The sequence below is a fragment of the Schistosoma mansoni genome, assembly GCF_000237925.1.
Source record: "Schistosoma mansoni, WGS project CABG00000000 data, chromosome 3 unplaced supercontig 0233, strain Puerto Rico, whole genome shotgun sequence".
Classification (NCBI taxonomy): Eukaryota; Metazoa; Platyhelminthes; class Trematoda; order Strigeidida; family Schistosomatidae; genus Schistosoma; species Schistosoma mansoni.
The window spans coordinates 75296-90706 of NW_017386015.1; the positions used below are offsets into that span (position 1 = coordinate 75296).

A 15411-nucleotide genomic window follows, 5' to 3' on the forward strand; every position below is an offset into this window, starting at 1 on the left:
AGAAAACAATGGTGGTAATGATAAGCTTTGAGATAATGGAAAAGACAAAAATGGAGATGAAATAGTCGTCATCAGAGAAGAATCGATAGGTATACTTGATGCTGCAGAAAAATGGGTAGGTAGAATAGTTCCAGGTAAAATATTCGGACAATTGTTACTGGTAGAAGCAATTACAGTGATAAAAGAACTAGAAGGTAGAACTGGAATTGTTGAAGAAAATGGAAGTTCACTCGTTGCATGTGAAGTAAAACATGATGTTGGAACTAGGCCACTTGAGTTTGCATCAGATATATATAAGGAAGGAGTATTTAATCCATTACATGTATTGGAATCTACTCCGCCAGGAGTAGTTGTGTTTCCATATGCAGTTGAGGAATTTTCAACTTTTATTTTCTGAAAATAAAATATTCAAAATGAATATTGAGAACACTCTTATGTTAGACGATTTGCAAGAATTTAAACCCCTTATATACAGAACTAACAGCAATTGTGACTGACCCATTACGAGTGATCTGAAAAGTTTCGATGAGACGAAAAAAAGAAAGTTGAACTTTAGATTTATCATCAATTTTCCATTACTTATATAAGGAATTTTTGTTCGATTTCTAAAACTTATCAGGTATGTACAGAGTGAGAAGAAAGATGTTAAACAACGAATTTTTCCCGTATTATTACAACTATAACTACTAAAGTTTTTAAAATCTATAAACTAATTTTAGTCTGTGAAGTTTAAAGGAAATTGAAAGATGAGTAATTCCCCAGAACCTAAGTTCAGTTATTACTGAATTGACACCTTAAAGAACTTAGTCTGAAGACTGAACAAAGATTGTGAATATGTTATTCATACAACTTACTTATGGATGCAGGTTTCCCGCGATCCAAGAAAAGAATAAAACCAAGGTGAGGTAAAAATCAGTATCAAAACAAATCAAGTATACATAATACCGTCTATTCTTTTTGAAACCTAATCGACTCATTGTTGAATAGTGGGAAAAAACATGTATATACTAATGTTCTGTGAATAATGAACATTAGACGTTTCTGAGTCAATAATTATATAAAAAAGGATGAAAAATGGACCAAAGGATATCCCTAAGTTGTAAATATCTTAAGTCCTAGAATCCCTGCGTAACAGTACCAGAAACATAAGCACAACCCAGTATTGAAATGAGAAAATACATTTTGCAGCTTAGTTATACAGAACTTGTCTACTTAAACATAAATGACAAAAGTGGAGACTTAAGAAAAATCTACAGCCAAGTTTATTGTGTACATTATCTTCAAGATACTAAAATTAGGCAACCCCCTTATGATGGTCATAGCACCAGTTATAGATATCTGGACATTTTCTGAGATTCAACAACTGTGATAAAACTGCAAAAATGATATCTTTAGTAAAAAACCAACGCTTACCGACAAGCACGCTATTCAGACCAAAAATCGGTAGATTTTTAAACCATTTGTTGATTAAGGGTAATTGACTACATTTGGAAGGAAACTAACAGTTTACAGAAAGTAGATGTTTGGCACTTTATCAAATAATCTCCACATGTGTTTGTTGTCAGTAAAATGCAAGCACCGCAGTGAATATACATATAAGCTACCTTGTTAACATGCATGCATTGTTCTAACGGTTCGAGAAGTGTTCTTTTTCCAAGGAGACTTAACATTTGCAATAAATAATATGTACCTAATCGATAAACCAATCAGAACATGTGACCCAGAAAGCTACCAGAATTTTAAGACAGGATAGGTTAAGCCTTGGTTTAAACCTGATAGAGAAACTAGAAAAAAAACCAAAAGATCGATATTGTCTTGCTATGGCCTAGAAAACGTGAATCAACGATTCATATGACAGGTTAATTCTGATTGGTCAAAAGTCGATAAGACAATAAACGTAGGAGGACATATAAATCGGGTAATGACATACAGTAAGCATGTTGGCCTCAGAATAAGTGCGCGAAAAGTAGGACAGTGTGTCGTTTGGACGGACTAACCACTAAAAGAAGCGTACTGAAGAGAACTATCCTGTATTCCTTGATGCGACGAAAATTTTCATGCTAAGCTGTTTGTCATTTGATAGTTTTCGAAATCCACTGGTTCATTTGTAGAAAGAACTGTACACAAGTCTTGACGGTAAGGGGTAATATTTAGCTGAGATTCCCGGTATCTATATCATTAACCTAAAGTATACTGCCGAACTAATGAGAAATATCCATCGAAATAGAGTTAGTAATTAGTGTTGGGGTTCCATCACAAACTAGCAACGGCTATGATAGAAAAGATCTTAAACACATCATAATAAGTCATCTACTTATTTTCACCTGATTGGCCGAAAACAGTTAACGCCTCAAGCTCGTTGTCCAGGTTACTCTATTCTTTTTAAGCTTGGTAAACTTTCCGATTGCTTTTATTTTATGTCGTGACGTGCCAAATAGTCCATACTTCTCTATTTCTTCCCTATGATCTCATGACGATGGGATGGAATGTTACGTCCAACTTAAGGGTACTCTGACCACTGTTCATTAGCAGCACAAAAGCAGACCATAAGTATGTAAATAATGTGACGATGTATGTGTATATGAAAAACAATTGGTCATTATGAAGACGAGATATTCATGGTTTATTCCCAATAAGTATCCCAACACTTCGCGTTTCATAAGCTACTGAAACATCGATGGAATTTGTTTGAAAATATAGTGCTTTTTTAGCACACTTAAATATAGAAAAAAGAGGAGAGTCACATAAAACAGTATAGCAAATGTAAAGAAGAATAAGAAAAGGTTATGATGAAAGTCAGAGAAAGAGCAACCATGCGAGACGCATTCAAAAAGCATCCATCCTTACTAACGGTAAACGTTTAGGCAGACGAAAAGTGAAACTCCACTCCAATTAATAATGACTCTGTTTTTAGATCACACATATTATTTTACTTATTTTTATTTGATAGACAAACATTCAGATAAAACTGGAAACCAAAAATTTATACAAAACACAAAAAGATAAAATTGAACAGAAATAACGGAGGGAGTGGGAGTAACGTTGAAAAAGTGAACAAAAATAGTATGTTAGAAAATATAGTCCAGATAAAAAAACCTGGGAACACCTCTTCAAGTTAGGAGAGTTCCTCTTAGTTTCATGAAGAATGTAAAAGGAAACTATGGTAGGGTTACCACTGACTTCTATTCTGAACAATGTCTGTTAACATTTCAAGCCACTGAGTTGCATCATCTCTAGGACCTCAACAAGTGAGTCATGACAGGTCAAGAGATAACAACCTTTCAGGGAGATCTGTATCACAAAGCCATATCATGTACTGACCACTTCCACTTTTTTCACCCGGTCTCAGAGTCAGCAGCTGATGCACAATGTGGAAGTCACAGCGACGACATTCGCAACACATACTCAAGACATCAAGGTCAATGTTTTAAGATAGTAACACCAATTGAATAATCGTTACTGCGCCTGGACATCAGTATTACTAACATGGTGTTAACCACTGGATGTCAGCAATCTTTTGAAGACTATGATGATCCAATCGGTGGGCATCCTCGGTATGGAGGGGCCACATTTTTTACAGAGTGAAAATGCTCTAACCGATGCGTTGTAAATCCAATCTTTTACAGCCAGGTTAAAATCATGATGGCGCCAAAGATGGTTCAGATTGGCATAAGCCTCTCTGGCTTCCATTATCTAGTGATCCGCGTAACCGCCAGGATTAACAACTACAGAGAGACGCAAATTCTCCGACTACTTCAAACGAATCACCACAAAGAGTAAGGACAGGTACAGACTCCTATCAGTCAGAAGTACTTAGCAAGATACATGCCATATTTACGGACAATAATCACGAATCGATTGGATGTGATTAATATAGTGTGTATCATAATACAGAAAGACAGTGTCATTTATATAATCGAGACCAAAACGGCTTTCTTCAAAAAGCAGATCCACACCACTGACACACTTCCTTCAGAACTGTTTCCAGAATGTCATCATCGATGGCAAATTTGAAGAGGAATAATCACATGATAACTTCCCAAGTCACTAAGTTATGAGGGAAGTAAGAACCCAAAACAAAGATATTTTATTCAGTGGAGTTCTCCTCAACTAATCCTAGCGGAACCATTTAGTACTTGGTATGTAAGAAACATCATGTATCAAACAGGAATGAAACAACCACCACAGTGTCTTGAAAATAGAACTACTGATCGTATAATGCTATTTAACGCGTGAACACACTTTGAGAAAGCCTCATATTAAGTAACCGATATTGTTACTAGGTTTAAAAAAAACTTTGGAATCATCGATGATAAAACACTAATCAGCCTCGACTCATAAAAGCTAAGCTTGGCAAGCATAAAGCAGTATTACGTGGACCAACGTTTTGTATAACTGGCGAAAAATGTCGGATTTCTTCAAAAGTGGTCCAAACGTAGAAGGGAAAAGTTGATTTCTTTTTTATTCGAGTGGTCGTCTTACTTGCAACATCCTATTGACAAAGTACTCAGAAACATGAGCTATCCAGCAAATTGTCATGATTGAAAACATCCGTCACGTAGATGTAAATGACATTTGACCAGTTATCGAATGCCGAGTGTACTACACAACAGTTCGTTTCGTGCTAATCTACGACGTTGAAACACAGATGTTTTTTGTAGTATAGTAAAACCCCTGTTAGGGTGTGAACACATTGAATCGAAATCAGAGGTGTTCTTACGATTCTTTACGTTATTTATTACATCAAATGGATTTCTGAAATAGTGTACACGGAAACGAGTTATATAAAAAGTAATGACAGCATCACAGATGGGTTAATTAAATGGTAAAAGTATGGATAATAATATCAAAGAACATAAGTTCGAATAAAACCAGGTAAGTTCCCATAAGTTTAAAATAGTTTGTGAGAAATGCGAAAGAGCACTACACCAGGATCGGTACAGAATTTCATTTCATATAACGTTCCAAGCTACTGGGGTCACAATTTTCAAGACTGTATCCGAGAGGTCCTTAAAAATCAAAGGATGTCAATACAACTATCCTTCATTCCTCGGCATCATGTCACAAATTGATCACTTCATCTTTCCACCCAGTCTACACATCAGTAGAACGGAGGCCTCTGAAACTATATGCGAAAAAACGTGACAAACCGACCAAATACTGTTTCAATATGCCAATACTGATATAACTGCGTGAACTCAGGTAGCCAGACCTCAGCGTTACTTACCACCGAATGCGAGCAGTCTTTCGACAACAACGATGATTTAACACAGTCTTCAAATTTCTTCATATATGTGGGGCCAGATCTCACAACTGCATATACACTGCTCGCACACAAACGATGTACATGCACCCTACCTTCTGCGGTTAGACTAACCACGGAGTGGTGATACAGAAAGACATGCGATAATATGTGTAACGCATATTAATATACTTATAATTGGCCTGAATAAACTAATAAGCATCAAAATATTGTGTGAGGCCATATGAACAGGCCGTTGCAAGACCACGAGAGAATTTATTCACTATTTTAATGGTCTAGTCAGTGCTTTTTGTTATATTCTAGCGAAGACAGAAGTACGGGTAACTCCCAGGACCTATTAATGGACGATTACTATATATCTATTCTTATGGTTCAACTATTCAGTAACTAGATTATGTATACCTATATTCCTCTTATTATAAGCTTCATTTTGACCTATTGATTATTATTATACGATTTACTGTTCCCTATATTATACTCAGTTTATTGATCATTGTCTCCCACGTTCACAGCCACATTTGGCTTGATTTTGTACAAATATTATTTTCTATTTTATGGTGTGATGTGGTCTGCCTGTCTGGTATATAAACAAAGTATGCTTGAAATAAACGATTCGCATAGCAGAAGGTGCTATTGGTGTTCTGGACTCAAGTGGACGGGCTAGGCGGATTAAGGACCAATAAGGACGCGAGATTACTCATACTGATTGGACGTCCTTGATTGTTACCGTGTTAAGGTCGCAGAAGTCGTATTTCTATTGGTGGATAATTCACGCGAGTTACGTCCTTGTTTAATTTGTAAGGTCATAACAAATTAGCGACGACCTTGACCAAGACATAACACTTCTGTATTCCATGTCGAGCAACAACCACTAACCTTAAACCTAGCTGTTTGGATATTATCCTGTAATGGTAGGTGGGATATATTCGATAACATCAAACCATTTATATTGAAGAACTAAATGACTACGGAAATCAAGACACGTTATACGCATACTGAAACATGGCCAGAGTCCAGACGGGTTGGAGAAATGGAGACAGGATATTATAAAAATCTGAGTCATCGACCGTCAGTTGAATTATGATCTGTTAGTACAGCTTAATTTGCAGCAAGAAGACATAGCGTAGCACTTGACTGTACCCAAAGTTGAGACAGATTAGAAACTGCTTTTAATCTATGTAAGGCTGTGAATAATAGTTAGTTATTCGACCTACTACATACTAGTCTTTACCAACCATACAAACGATTCCTCAACATGCCTAGACAGCCAGCGAATTAGTTCGTTACACGTCTATCAAATAAGCTTCTTTGAAAAGAAGAGGATGAGATATCTAGGCCACAATCCATAGAACTGTTGAGAGAGAAAAAATATACATAGTATCTAGGATTACTTTCGCCTGACGAATCCTCCAAACTACTGTGAATTAGAGTAGTTCACTTTATAGTTCCAGAGAGGGCCGCTGCCTAACTAGTGGAAGACATATCAGGTATTAAAAATTGTAGTGTTTATAAGATGTAATAGCATCCAACAAAGGATAAGCATATATACACAACGAGAACAAAACCTGTTCTATAATTCGTTGTCCAGATCTCCAGTCTATAAAAAACAACTATAGGTGACAATAGAGAACCGACTGACAACTATCATGATTTTCGTATGAACGAGATTCAAGCAGTCTGCCGTCCAACTACAATATTTAAGGATACACGAGGAAAACACCACTAATGCCCTACCTATCTCAATAGGAAATTATAATACACATAGTGAAGGTAGAGAAAGATACAGAGCCAACACTATCCCTTGTTACCTCTCTCCTAAGTCAACTAGGCCTCCAAGACTAAGCCAGCTTTTTTATTAGGTTTTCTATGAAGTGGAAAGTTCCCATAGCTTCAAGGGATCCTAAATTTTGATCACCCACACTTCTCGATAACATCAAAATTCGACGATATTATTCCCTATCGTTTATTCGAAGAAGCAATACCCTTGGCATTCTAAAACTGTTCTGAAAACGATGACTTAGGGTTCATAATATTCAGGGTCGATTTTAACGACAAAACTGATGTGATGGATGTATTTTGGAAATGTGTTACAAAACCCAAGAGTAATAACCTTAATACCGATTAGTCAATGTTAAGAACCCGCACGACTCACTCTACAGTAGGTAATTGTCTGGTAACATTCTCTCCGGACTTAACACATTTGCATTGAATCCGTGGGCAAAGAGTTAAGTCATCTGCGTGCTGTTCGATAGAGACTTTAACAATTCAAAGTTAGAAAACATACTACTATCTGTTTATAGTTTCCGCGCAAGATGCTAGTAACAGGCTGGGAAAGATAAAAGACTATTTAAATGAGTTAATTCATGCTTCAGAAAGTAAAACTCTCAAATGTAGTTATAGAATAGGCATAGTAGATCAGGTAAAAAGATAGGTAGATATCTAGATGAGAGAATAAATAATGGTAAGTGTATACTGCAATTATACCTTGTTTATCATTACTTCCTAGCAGCTATTAACTTTAATTGAGCATAGGAATGAAATTTATTTAACCCTGAGACAAAAGAAACATATGGATAATATTGTTTTCACTAACTATCTGAAAAATAGCAACATGACCACGCGTATACCACCACTGCAAGGGAAGTCCTACTCACTGTCTTCTCGTAGCTGGAGTGCTGTTTACGAAATCGAGAGGACGAAAAGCGAATGTTCGTCGCTTTAACCGGTTTGGTGGATATGGAGGATCCACCTAGGGGAGTTGGCAAATCCTGATTCCAAGCCAATCATGCATATGGGTTCCAGTATCCTGAGAGAACAAATGGAGTGTGAATCTACTGTTGGTAGCCGGTTACCATAGAACTGCATCTCCTTACGTTGCCCCACTACCTTGTGTTTTAGACCTCTAGGTCAAAGGTTCGGGGAGTGGCCCCTTAAGGGAACCACCCGTTTCGGTTTGGGCACGCGGGTAGTATCACAGACCTCACACAAATCAATGATAACTACTACTGGCGCATATGTATTCGGTGCCCATTTGTACTAACATTTATGTTTTTAAATAAATAATAAATAAATGCCAAGTACAAATTCATTTACTCAGGTTCGGACTCAAATCAAGGCGTGAGAATTAGTTATGTTTAATACTATTATCAATACTATTTGATACTATTCATGGAACCCAAAACAATGAAGACGAAGTTGGTAATTTCACACATTTGATTCTCTTGATTTTAGAAAAAAAGTAAAAGTAAGATGATTAACTGTACGAATTGAATTCATCGTTAGATTTCAAGGTTATTTGTCAGCAGATAGCAGATCAAGTTTATAACGAAAAGCAAAATTGAAAATAAAAGATAGACATACTTCAGTTGAGTCAGTCAGTCAGCTACAACGTAGGACCAGGCACACATATGCATCGGTCCAAGTTGCCATACCTCGTTAGCACAACAAGATGAACACCGGATTCATAGAAATAGTTAATTTAGTGGTGGTAGTATATAAAAGATAGGTTGTATATAAGGACATAGTATAGGAAGGAAGAACATTGTGAAGCAATTTTAATCTTAAGGTTTAAGGGAAGATAAAGAGTGTATACACCTACGCCATTGTGATCAATTCTGAGCCATGTAGTCTGCATCTGCCAACATGGCTCAGACTAGAAGTTAGTGACTTTGTGGACTGATGCCACGTTTTGGTTTGGCCGCCCCTAACTCCTTTCCAACCAGTTAGGACGAAATTTTGGAACAAGACAGACAATAGAAAGAATAAGGTAAAAAAGGACATAAGATACTGGTAGAGATTTACATATATTTAAGTGGGAAATCTAGCCTTATAAAATAAAAGTGAGGTTACAAATACATATTGAAACAAGGATATGTTAAATATAACTCAGTGAGCGAGTCAGTCGGACAGTAAGTCTGAGATTATATGATACGTGGAGTGAAGTAGTAGCTTGGAGGTGAATTGCTTACAGCTATTGGGTTGCGAGTTCAAATCCCACTTTACAGAATAATGTTTGGACAGCCGAGTAGTGACGGTGCAACTTAGTACTCAAGTAAGGATCCGTGCAATGAACTCGAAATTGCTGTGACGACGGAAGCTACTATTCAACTATTGGTACTGATATGCATTCAGCAGAGTTCGGACCTATGACCCATTAAATGAAAGTAACTTTTACAACCTTAGGCCAAAAATTCTTAAAAGATACGATACTTTGGATCAGTATATACACTTCTTTATTGATTAGACAATCGATCATGGTTCAGATGAGTTTCAGTAGTGCATAAAAGTCAACCCAACACGAATAAGTCATCAATCAATGTCGCAAAATGACAACCCGGAAATTCGCCATACAATATACTGTCTATAATATACTCAGGAAATAAAGAATTGAAAACGTATGTAAATTTTGTGTAGATTCATTTTTAACGAGTTCCCACAGCTAGCTACAATCTATTCTATAAAACTCTCAGTTAGTCGCCCCCTCAAATGAACTAGATAACCAGTAATTTGAGCGACAAAATCAAATTGCCGTGTCATATGTCTGAAACCATATGCTGTACTTGTATGCTGTCTGTAATTAAAAGTGAATGTGAATTTTCCTATGAAAAGCAAAAAATCGCGCTATAAATGTCAAAAACACAAGGTTGCACAAACTATGTAAGAGACATAAGACACACGAACAATCTTCACTAACATTAAAACAATCACACTTGATGATATAGCGCTCCCTTGACTGGTTGGATAGATAAAAATGTAGTTAGAAGGGATGCCTTAGACGTATGATAAATACAGGCAATGTTATAAATCAATAAACATATTAGGTGAGTCAGACCAGGGGAGTCAGCCAGACCAGTTAAACAAGAGGGTAGAACTTAATATCATAAACATTAACCAGTGTCAATCTCTATTCATTAAATTATACCAGGAAACACCTACGCACTATAAAGGGGGAAGACATAAACGAAGAGTAATTATTTTTGCTACATTAATCACAATATAACCTAATTCAAAAGTGTACAAAACAAATGCGCAGTGATGATGAATATCAGTAACCTGTGTACAAAGAATACATAATTTAAATGAAGATCAATTAATTATTCAGTTTGTATACAGTAATAATGACAAATATCATATACTGTCTACCGATTCGAAAATATGGATAAGGTTACACAGAAGAATGAAGACAGTGCTTATGTTTATTGCCGATTAAAATTTGATACTAGATTAGATCGCTAATAATATAACATAACCTATATACGATAGCGACCGACTGTAATGAAATAAAACCTATGTTGATCCATTGAAAACAAATTAAAGACTAATGATCTCATCATAGATCTATTCATAGTTATAATGAGGATGGTATACGACAATGAGACATAAACAATATATGTACAGCGATATGAAGAATATCATTATCAAACAGCAGATGAATTCTTCTGGCTGCGAAACAGACTATCTGAATAGGGGAGTGCTTGTATGTCTATCACACGAAGACAGGTATATATATATATAACTAAAGAGTTTACGATTGGCTGCCTAAGTACAAACCTTTGAGATAAAATAGACAACCTACTAATGAGACAAAAGGATAACAATGGTAAAAATAAACAAACGACTAGGCTAACTATATTACTCAATGAAACAGGTAAATGTGAGTATAACAATCGCTTACTTTTTCACATAAATTTATCTCACTAGAAATTTTCTTAGCTTTTGAACCCGGTGGACGTCCTCTTCTACCGGAACTCAATGGAGGCATTGAAAAATTAGGTGTAAGCGATAAATTAACAGGTTTTCCATTAGTGATATTAGGAGTTTGTTTAGCTGCTAAAGGATGAAGTCGTGTAGGTGTAATATTACGGTCAATTGGTCCGGATTTATTAGTCACTTTAGAACATGATCCATTGGAGGTTTGGTAAACACCGGATGAAGTATTAGGTGGGAGTAGCTTTTTATTAGACATTAAAGGTGTATGCATATTACTATTACTCATATAGGCTTTTTTATGTTCTCCTGTCTCGTCTAATATATAACGTCCATCTGATGTTTTAGCTAGTTTTCCATGAGTAGCTTCACGATCGAGACAGACACGAAGAGTTGCTCCAGTTAACTCTGGGATCGATTTAGGTGAACTATTTAAATCATTTAAAAATTGTAAAGCTCGTTCAACTTGAAAAAGACTGTAACCACCATTTGGTCCTGGTTGTGAAAATGGAATTAAATTAGTACATGACTGTGTTGATTGACTCGATAAATTACTTTCCATAAGACTACGAATAGCATCAACTAGTTTATGACTTACACTAGGCAAATTAGTATTACCAGTACCGGAAGTCGCTGCTGTTTTACGCCATTTCGATGGATTCCGATAGCTTAAATTACCTTTGTAATCAACGCATACAACCGCTCCAGCATCAGCAAGACGTTGAAGGCATAAATGAGTTTGTTCTGAATTTATGTTTTGATGTCTTTTTAAGAGACAAGAGATACGTTCAAAATCAGGTCGAGCTTTTCTTTCACGCAACTTATCAATAGCATCCAAAATGGCATCTCGATGAAAGTCAACTGCTTCTAAAGCCTGTAGATTTCTAACATTACCAACTTTTGCAGGGACTGAAACAAGAGGTTTTTCATTTTTTGACGATATTGTCGAAGCATGATCACCATTGGTAGATGGGAGATAAGAGGTTGGGTTGGAAGACAAACTGGCTACTGTTGTGATCGGCAAAATAGTAGGATTATTTAAAGGGAATAAGGTTGCTGTGTAAATTGGTGTTGTATAGTTGGAGGATGATACGAGAAAAGAATTCGTTGTCTCTGTTATTGAGTTAGATGGCAGGGATTGAGGTATTCCTATGGGAATGGGTAAGACACCGACAGAATTTGTTTGAGCTTGATTACTAAATGCTACAGGGAGTGTAGGTAGTACCATTGGTTGAGAAGACAAGATGCCTGATGGCATTTGATTATTAGATGGAAATAAAGACACAGGCAGTGTAGATGGGTTCCCAGATGTAGATACAGATGAAGAAAACGTGGGAAGTGAATTACTGTGTCCTGGATGAACAAAATGAGACATCGGAGCACCGAATGGCGACGGCATAGATAGAGATGAAGAGTTGGATGGCGTGAGATTACCAGAAGTAGGTGCGAAGAATGGAAGAATTGGTGTCTGAAGTTGTGGTGGACTCGATAGCGGAACTGTGCATGTGAGATTTGCCGGATTTGGAGGGAAGTTAGTAGGCGGTAGTAGAAATGATCCGGGGTTTAACGTTTGCGTTGAATTAATATTTGAAGGCATCATATTTGTTGACATTGACAATATTGTTCCTGGGGAATTTGGTAACGAAGATGGAGAGGCAGGAAACATGTTGTTAATTGCAACAAACGCAGTTGGACCTCCAGTTTGTGCGGTTGCTAACATAGCTGGAAACTGTGATAAATTAGTAGGGCCAAATGACATGCAGTAAACCAGAATAGTGAAATATTACAGAAACCTCAGAATTTGGTTGATTAATACAATGTAATGTAGTAATCCAAATCGTGGCCTAACCGTGCAACTGACGCATATAACGCGGTTGAATTAAATGAGTGGAAGAGATACGTATTCGCTCATTCTATGACCTAACGAATGAGAGTCAAGCTAGACAGGGTGGCATTAGATTATGCATAAAAATGTATGTACGACAACCAAACAATTGTCCGTGCGTTGGTGTGTTTATCTATTTGGTTTAATGAAATTAAATAAACATATACTATACAAACACATCGTAATATTGACCACACCTAGTGAGCGCATACACCTATACACATAAATATACAATTAGCCTTGAACAACAGGCAGGGTGGATTACAGATAGACCAACCAAAATTCTCATTGCTATTTCATGATTGGTTAATAATACAGTATACAAGCGACACTCTCTATCACAACGGATGTCAAAAAGCTGGGGGTTGATTTGACCTTCGCATTCATCTGGGCCTTCTCATTGATCTACCAACTGGGGGGGAGTAAGAGAATGTATTTAAAGCCTACATTCCTGACCCACATTGTCTAGGTCATTTTTACATTGGCTGTTGAAAGCCTGCGCTAGAAGCCTATTAAGCTAACTTACGTCTCTCATCATTAATTTAATGGGGGGAGGTTAACATAACGCAATCAATATTTTGTCTATGCAGACAAACTGAAATATTTCGCGCATATTCGCTTTTGGCATCTTAGGTGGCTGTAACAATGTGCGTAAGTAGGGTGATCAGTTGTATCAACTTTTCTGCAGTAAAATTAAAATTAATAGACGCGCTATAAGTAAATAGTGGAGATATGAAAAAAATTAACCGATTTGCGAAAAGCTTGGTTATTACTGTTATTCTTCACTTGTAAAGCCAAACAAAGCTTTGTATTTAAGTTTAATATGTATGTGCATATAAGCATTTGCATACATGACAAAATAGAACAAATAAACCCACAATTCAGTTGCGCGTTTTACGCACACACACACTTGGGTAAGAGAGGTAAACTTAGTTTATATCATTCTGACCTTACTGACTAAACATGACATATCATCACCCTGCATAATAAAGTTATGAGGGAAGTTAAAAATTATCTGTGACATTTGAATCTAACACTAAGATGCATTTGTGAACGTACAAAACATAATGAACAGGCTTGTTTGAACGAAATCTAATAACAATAGTAGGTAGTAATTAGGATACAGCCCATTGCTTCAGAAGGTGAGGGTTCGAACCCACGAAACGTAAGACGAAAAAGAAAAGAGAGGCATTTTAACACTGGTTGTGTTTAATTCTTAATCAAAAAAGAAAAAAAAAGTGTGATAAGGGTCCTCCATATAAAATCTATAAAACAACTTGATGTACCTAATCATGTCGTATGTATACAACTTGGCAAAATATTTCAGGATCAATAAGGAATTACTGAAGATACATTCCTTTTAGACTCCAAATCTTCGTCCATAAAAACAAATAAATGAATCCATAAATGTACTTTTTAATCGATTTTACAGATTTTATATAGAAGACTCTAACTCTGGGAATGCTCCTCTTCATTGTGGATTTGAAATAGACAATGCTACAACTATTTTCTCGTTAGCCATATGGTTCGTGTGTTCGAATCCTCCTTCTTGAGAATAGGTGAATTGGACAGCCGTTTCGTCTTATTTTGAGGCTAATAATCAGTAAATACCCAACAAATTGCTCTCCGATCTAAGCTTCAAGGTTTAGAAGCACGAATGTTATGATCAAACCACTTAAATGTTATATGATAGTTAGCATTTTACAACTTCAGTCATCTTGCAATATGCTGCAACTGTCATCTGATACCTTCGGGTAGTAACCGCATCACTCATGACTTGATTTCCTCAAGAGCTTAAGTTTTCCAGCTAGAAGCTTAGAGAAACTTACATAACGTTTTAAATATCATGATATTCTATGCCGTTTTAAAAATGTTGTCTAGAAAGATAATGAAAAGTTCACGACTAAGTCACCCAGCTCATTGAACATAACTCCAATAAACATATATACATATTCATAACATTTTATATTGTACTATTGCTATTACAACAACTACTACTCATAATAATAATAGTAATAGTAATGATGACAATAATGTTCAGAAATAAAATCAATCAATCAATAAATTTTAGCATATGGTAAAAGATTATTTTAATAATTAACTGGTCAATTGTTAATAATTCGATTAATTAATTGAAATGTACTCAGTTACACAACAATAATATGTGGTGGTCGATAAATTAATGATAAATAGACCTTCGTAATTTCTGTAGTTGCGAATTCCTAGAAAAGGGGTCATTATAAAAGCTTGTAAAAAATAAATAATGGACTATATATATATACCAATAATTAATCAATCTTTGGTGTGTACTAACACTGTCATTCTTTTGAAATATAATATAAAACGGAATGTAAATAAATTTCCTTTCTTTTATTTAGCTGAATGTTACTAAACATAAAGAATTGGAATTTGGATTCCAGGATCACGAATATTATTAAAGCTTTTAAAACAGTTAATCCCTTTGACAAATTTGGATAGTACAATAAGAAGACGAAGATTATGGGAACTATATGACATATTTTTACAACGCATTTCAAACAATCTGATAACACATCAT

At 35.9% G+C, this 15411-nt stretch overlaps 1 protein-coding gene across 1 annotated transcript; it reads right to left on the reverse strand.

Moving 5' to 3' along the window:
• Nucleotides 1-2616: 2616 nt before the first annotated feature.
• Smp_137120 (hypothetical protein) lies at nucleotides 2617-12798 on the reverse strand (the record flags this gene model as incomplete). Its single annotated transcript, XM_018792829.1, has 2 exons — nucleotides 10938-12798; nucleotides 2617-2715 (listed from the first exon to the last, which is right to left on the reverse strand). The coding sequence occupies exons 1-2, from the start codon at nucleotides 12726-12728 to the stop codon at nucleotides 2617-2619; spliced, it is 1890 nt and encodes a 629-aa protein (XP_018644172.1). The 5' UTR covers nucleotides 12729-12798.
• Between the last annotated feature and the right edge of the window lie 2613 nt (nucleotides 12799-15411).